At 45.0% G+C, this 7,500-nt stretch overlaps 1 protein-coding gene across 1 annotated transcript in view; it reads left to right on the plus strand.

Moving 5' to 3' along the window:
* The window catches only part of LOC307260543 (calcium/calmodulin-dependent protein kinase type II subunit alpha), a gene marked incomplete at both ends in the record, with an annotated part of 35,670 nt that extends 29,472 nt beyond the window's left edge, over positions 1-6,198 (plus strand). The window contains 4 exons of the mRNA XM_080040815.1: positions 725-773; positions 1,405-1,480; positions 5,239-5,333; positions 5,966-6,198. Coding sequence (XP_079896941.1) covers positions 725-773; positions 1,405-1,480; positions 5,239-5,333; positions 5,966-6,198 — 453 coding nt within the window. The remainder of the gene's footprint in view (positions 1-724; positions 774-1,404; positions 1,481-5,238; positions 5,334-5,965) is intronic.
* Between the last annotated feature and the right edge of the window lie 1,302 nt (positions 6,199-7,500).

Genomic DNA, 7,500 nt, shown 5'->3' on the forward strand with positions numbered 1-7,500 from the left:
TGCTAGATAACTCGCTGCTTGAAGACCGCAGTGCATTAATGTGGTGACGTAGGGACGAGCGAGGGGACTGCTAACTGCAGTCACTGACAGGAAGTTAGCTAAAAGAACCATACTGCTTACAGCACCATTAATATGACTTTGATTTATGGTGTGAAGTCCAAACTCTGCAGGTGAATAGAGTAACATTTTTAACTCATAGATTTCATCATGAAACTCTACCAGTTCATTACTGACATAAAAACCATTATTTTTTGTTTCACATTTTTTTCTCAAATGTTTGAATAAATATGGAAGTATAAAACGAATTATGTGTACATTTGCATCTCTTTAAAAACCATAAATCTAGATGTTGGATGAAGCCTTGAAGAGTTAAAATCTTTAATAAATGTTTACAACTTATTAGAATCCAAAGTTTTTACAGAAAATATTTTGGATACAGACTTTGTTCATTTTATAGATCAAACAATTCTATGTAGAGGTCTTAAAATGCATTTTCAGCATGAATAAAATGTCTCATAAATCAGACAGTGAACAACATATGAACAAATCCTTCTGTAATAACCTTCAGAATAGTGCTGAGAATGATTATGGAAATAAATAACAGAAGCTTCAGGGACGAGTTTGTATCGACCCTCTGATTGACTGGTATTATTAAGACCCGCCTTCTTTAGCTGTGGCAGCCAATCACACGCTGAGTCAAAGTGTTTAAACGTTTATGTTGCAGGAATCATCTGAAAGCACGAACACCACCATCGAGGATGAAGATACAAGAGGTACACACACACACACACACACACACACACACACACACACACACACACACACACACACACACACACACACACACACACACACACACACACACACACACACACACACACACACACACACACACACACACACACACACACACACACACACACACACACACACACACACACACACACACACACACACACACACACACACACACACACACACACACACAAAACACACACACACACACACACACACACATACACACACACACACACACACACACACACACACACACATACACACACACACACACACACACATACACACACATACACACACACACACATACACACACACACACACACACACATACACACACACACACACACACACACACATACACACACACACACACACACACACACACACGTTTGTACAGCATTATTCACATTGACGGCCTTTTATAAACAAATTTACAGCCGACAATGATACTAACCTGTGTGTGAGTGTGTGTGTGTGTGTGTGTGTGTGTGTGTGTGTGTGTGTGTGTGTGTGTGTGTGTGTGTGTGTGTGTGTGTGTGTGTGTGTGTGTGTGTGTGTGTGTGTGTGTGTGTGTGTGTGTGTGTGTGTGTGTGTGTGTGTCAGTGAGGAAACAGGACATCATTAAAGTGACTGAGCAGCTAATCGAGGCGATCAGCAACGGAGACTTTGAGAGCTACACGTATGTAACACACACACACACACACACACACACACACTCACACACACACACACACACACACACTCACACTCACACACACACACACACACACACACACACACACACACACACACACACACACACACACACACAGTTAATTTGAGAGGGCGGGGCATATGTAGAACTTCCTAAATTGACAAGGCATGTCTTTCCTAGTGGCCGTAAATGTAATAGCAGGCGCTTCTGGACCAGAGTTTCTTTCTAAACTGAACATTACTACTGTATGAAGTCAGTAGTCTGGCTCCTGCAGAATGCCTTCTCTGTTCTGATCCAACATTGTGACCCAGAAGTTGTGAGAAGTGCACAGACAGAGGATTGGATCTTCTTCAGATAACTTCTGTCTACATTTTACTAAACTCTGCAGAGCCTCTGTCAGACCAAAGTGTAACTCCAGCGTGTAGCGGCCGAGTGAATGTGGTCTGGACTCTGTGGAGGAGAGTCATGGTTTCAGAGACGCTGTAGAAGGACAGAACACCTGCACTGTGATCCAGGTACACTCCTATTCTGGAGGACCGAGGACCTGAGACGGCAGTACGGACTCTGTTGTGTGGACAAAGTAAAACCTGTTTGTGTCACATATTAACGCCCAAGACTTGTCATTGTTTCCAAAGACACTTCCCTCCCCTGCTCTGATGATGGTCTTGTATGCGACTGCTACAACAGCTCCTGCTCCTCTCCACTCCACCTCCCAGTACCAACAGCCAGTCAGACTCTCTGTACTCAGGACCTGAGGATAGTCAGTGAATATGTCTGCGTGGCTCGAATAAGACTGATGTCGACCCATGAATGTTGCTTTCCTGTTCCCATCGGACAGTAACAGCCATGGGTGAGCTGTGTTTGGGTCCAGTGTGATGCCACGGGAATATCTCAAGCAGTCCGCTCTGGTCTGGGGCTCCGGTGCAGCATACAGGGTCTGGTCAGAATCTGGAAAGTTTGGAAAAAAACTTGATTTTCTAGAAAGGAAACACCGGTTTGTTTTCTATGTTTTTCTTCAATAGCGACCGGCCACTTTATCAGGTACACCTGTTCAATTGCTTGGAAAAGCAAATAGCTGATCAGCCAATCACATGGCAGCAACTCAATGCATTGAGGCATGTAGACGTGGTCAAGACAATGTACTGAAGTCAAACCGAGCATCAGAATGGGGAAGAAAGGGGGAGTGAAGTGACTTTGAACGTGGCATTATATAAACACCCCTCCATTTTACAGATAGAGTAGTTTATGAAATCATATGTTTTTTTTGTTTGTTTTTTTGTTTTTTTAAGATGTTTTTTTGGCATTTTTATGCTTTATTGATAGTGTAGAGACAGAGTTGAAATGGGGCAGAGAGGGGAGTGACATGCAGAGAACAACCGCGGGCTGGAATCCAACCCGGGTCCGCTGCTGGCCGAGGCCCATGGGGGGGGGACGCCCTACCAACTGAGCTAAGGGCGCCCATGAAATCATATGTTTTTGTTCACCAATATTTACAAGTATCTAAAGTTGAACCTTTGTCTTGAAAGTGCTGGGAGAGTGATTGAAGGTTATTCTTAAAGCCATACGAACCCTGAGTCTTCAGTTGCTCCACTAGATCTGCTAACATGGTGTTTTTCAGCAGCTCAGGCCTCTGGTAGAATACCTGCCTACACTGAGGGCAGCTGTAGAGTTGTCTCTGCTCCTCTCCATCCCAGTGGGTTTTAATACAGTCCATACAGTAGCTGTGTCCACAGTGAAGACCCACCAGAACCTTCAGTAGCTCCAGACAGATGGAACAAGAGAACCTTCAGTAGCTCCAGACAGATGGAACAAGAGGAACCTTCAGTAGCTCCAGACAGAACCTCCAGTAGCTCCAGACAGATGGAACAAGAGAACCTTCAGTAGCTCCAGACAGATGGAACAAGAGAAGGTTTCCCGGTCCAAGTGAACCCCGCTCTGAGCCATTTCTCCTCTGTGTGTGTCAGCGAGTGGCTGAGTCAAACTGTGTCTGAAGGAGGGAACAGGGGAACATAAGGGCAGCTCTCTGTGTCTCTCCCTCTCCCTCTCTCTCTCTCTCTCTCTCTCTCTCTCTCTCTCTCTCTCCCTCTCCAGCTCTCTGTGTCTGAGATAAGAGACAAAGGTTGGGCCTTATCAAACTTTATTACTTTACTGGAAGAGGAGCGGCTTTATGACTTTGAACGTTGTTAAGTTTAGTCACTTCATTAGTCATTGGTCACATTGAGATTTATTTCCGCATCTCCCCTCTCAAGTCCCCACACTCCAGAGGGGGTCAGAGCGCAGGGTCAGCCATAGGACAGACAGACAGACAGACAGACAGACAGACAGACAGACAGACAGACAGACAGACAGACAGACAGACACACTCCAGAGGGGGTCCTCACACAGGGTCAGCCATAGTACAGACAGACAGACAGACATACAGACAGACAGACAGACAGACAGACAGACAGACAGACAGACAGACAGACAGACACACTCCAGAGGGGGTCAGAGCACAGGGTCAGCCATAGTACAGCGCCCCTGGAGCAGTTTGGGGTTCAGTGTCTTGCTCAGGGACACTTGGACATGTGGTGCAACCTGGTATCACGCCGAGGCGTCTAATAGACACGCATGGACCGGCGTCTAACTCACACGCCTTGCCTGACCAGGGCGTGTGAGTTACACGCGCACCTCCCGCCGTCTAAATGAACGGAGGAATAGTCTAAATGAACGGAGGAATAGCACCAACAGGGGCCGACATGTTCTCCCAGGAATAGCACGACATGTTCTCCCAGCATTTCAATACTATCTAGCTGCAGCCCCCTCGGTGGTTAGGGTTAGGGCAAGGGGACAGGGAGAGGTTATAATATAGATAAAACATTGACGGAAAACCGCGGCCGCCATCTTGACTACGGGAGGTGCGCGTGTAACTCACACGCCCTGGTCAGGCAAGGCGTGTGAGTTAGACGCCGGTCCATGCGTGTGTATCTCACGCCTCGGCGTGAGATCGGGTTGTGTGGTGGGGAGTCACAGCCACAGTGTTGTTTGAAGTAATTCACTTTCTGCACATATTGCTGCTTTCTACTTGTCGATAAAAGCTTGTTATGCAAAATACAATCAATAGTCTTTGGGAAAATCTTTGTATATTGGTGCAGGTGTGTCTAGTGCAGAGGGTAAAGATATGGTCACATGAACGATGGTTACGTAAGAATCCAATCTGACTTTATGACGGACATTGAGCTCAATACATTTAACTAGTTTGAGTTGATGACGCTGCAGAACACCTTACAGCTGGAGACATGTGTATTTGATATGTACAATCCATACATATATACAACCTGATATACTATGTTGTTTTGAACCATTTATATATTATTCAATAATGCACTTTATATGCATACTGCATTATGGACCCTCAGAACTATATGCACTTTAATATTGATATTGACTGGATATTTATTTGAACTTGTTGACCAGCTGCAATCTGTGTATTATGTACTATTATTATTACAGCGCTGCTATAACAAAAAAACGTTTTTATTGATTGCACTACTGGTTAGATGCTAAACTGCATTTCGTTGTACTGGTTGTCTTTACTTGTGCAATGACAATAAAGTTGAATCTAATCTAATCTTATTCTTTATATATTTGAATGTGTTGTGCTCCATACCATGGTACTATTGTTACCCCTCTGTAAAGCCCTTTGAATGGCCTAGTGTCTGCATTGCGCTGTGTAAACACACGTGCCTTGCGTTCCTTCACAGTAAGATGTGTGACCCGGCTGTCACAGCGTTTGAGCCCGAGGCTTTGGGGAATCTGGTGGAAGGCCTCGACTTCCACCGCTTTTATTTTGAAAACCGTGAGTATGAAACTGTCTCCTGATTGGCTGGATGCCCACATGTCTGTTCACCTGCCCAGGTGAAAATAAACTATTTTATATAATGTTTTTAGAAGTTATTAATCACTTTTGTACTTTGTGTACTTTGATGCTAGTTAAAAATTAAATGTCCTCCCTGTCTCCCTCCCTGTCTCCCTGTCTCCCTCCCTGTCTCCCTCCCTGTCTCCCTCCCTCCCTCTCACCCTCCCTGTCTGTCTGTCTGTCTGTCTCCCTCCCTGTCTCCCTCCCTCCCTCCCTCCCTCCCTGTCTGTCTGTCTGTCTGTCTCCCTCCCTGTCTCCCTCCCTGTCTCTCACCCTCCCTGTCTCCCTCCCTCCCTCCCTCCCTCCCTCCCTCCCTCCCTCCCTGTCTGTCTGTCTGTCTGTCTGTCTGTCTCCCTCCCTCCCTGTCTCCCTCCCTGTCTCCCTCCCTCCCTGTCTCCCTCCCTCCATCCTTCCCTGTCTCCCTCCCTCCCTGTCTGTCTGTCTGTCTGTCTGTCTGTCTGTCTGTCTGTCTGTCTGTCTGTCTCCCCCTCCTTCCCTCCCTCCTTCCCTCCCTTTCTCCCTCCCTCCCTCCCTCTCTCCCTCTCTCCCTCCCTCATCCCCGCCCCCTCCAGTGTGGTCTAAGAACAGTAAGCCAGTGCACACCACCATACTGAACCCTCACATCCACCTGGTGGGGGAGGAGGCTGCTTGCATCGCGTACATCCGAGTGACGCAGTTCATTGACGCTAACGGCACGCCGCGCACCGCTCAGTCCGAGGAGACGCGCGTCTGGCACCGCACCGACGGCAAGTGGCAGATCGTTCACTTCCACCGCTCCGGCTCCGCGAGCACACTGAACAAGTAAGCACACTAAACAAGCAAGCACACTAAACAAGCAAGCACACTAAACAAGTAAGCACACTAAACAAGTAAGCACACTGAACAAGTAAGCACACTAAACAAGTAAGCACACTGAACAAGTAAGCACACTAAACAAGTAAGCACACTAAACAAGCGAGCACACTGAACAAGTAAGCACACTAAACAAGTAAGCACACTAAACAAGCAAGCACACTAAACAAGGAAGCACACTAAACAAGTAAGCACACTAAACAAGCAAGCACACTAAACAAGCAAGCACACTAAACAAGTAAGCACACTAAACAAGCAAGCACACTAAACAAGGAAGCACACTAAACAAGTAAGTGTGTGTGTGGGGGGGAGGAGAGGGGAGGGGAGAGAGTGTGTGTGTGTGTGTGGGGGGGGGTGTGTGGGGGGGGAGTGTGTGTGTGTGTGTGGGTGAGAGGGTAGGGTAGGGAGTGTGTGTGGGCGGGTTTGGGTGTGGGGGTCTGTGTGTGTGTATGTGTGTTTTAATTTTAATTTCTTTCTTTGTTTTTGTTCCAGTTAACTTCCAGTGGGGCTGTTCTTTGACGGGTTGACCGTCGCCTTGACGACAGATTGATTGACAGCCGGCCGGGCGTTCTGACCGACCAATCAGGCTTTAGGGGCGGGTCCACAGAGCAGAGCCCAACCAACAACTTCCTGGATATAGACCACACCCCTTTCACATTCAGCCAATACGCTGCAGCGATTCTACTAACGATGGAAACCTCGTAACAATGCCTCGTTCACAACATTGATTATTGATTTAAAACTAATTATATTGTTATTAGTAAACTGTTATTTTTTTATTTATTTATTAAACTTTATTTTTGGATTTGTTTTAAAGAACACAAACACACAAACAAAATAAACATCCAACATGGCGTCCTCTGCTTTACAGGTTTCTAAGGACTTTGTTTAATCTAAAGGTAAATGTTGAGCAGAAAATAAAAAGTCAATAAGGTGTCATGAAGTTAGCTGTCATTCGTTTTTGAATTATTTAAATTATTTATATGTTTTATTATCTTAAATCTGTTTAAAATTAGTTTTTAATAAAATTATTTATTAAGTTTTTTTTTTTTTTTTTTTTTTCAATTTTTATTAGTATTTTAATTCAGTAAAAAATATTTTTACAAACTTTTTATTTTGTTTACAAAATGAATTTACTTTTTTTTTACTTTTTTAGCTTTTTTTCTAAATAGTTTTATATTAGTTTTTAAATTAGTTTATTCCCTCTTCATCTAAATAAAAGCCCCTAATACGTGGTTAGCTTCCACTAAAGCCC

Source organism: Ammodytes marinus (assembly GCF_949987685.1).
Source record: "Ammodytes marinus genome assembly, chromosome: 14".
In the NCBI taxonomy this organism is placed as follows: domain Eukaryota; kingdom Metazoa; phylum Chordata; class Actinopteri; order Uranoscopiformes; family Ammodytidae; genus Ammodytes; species Ammodytes marinus.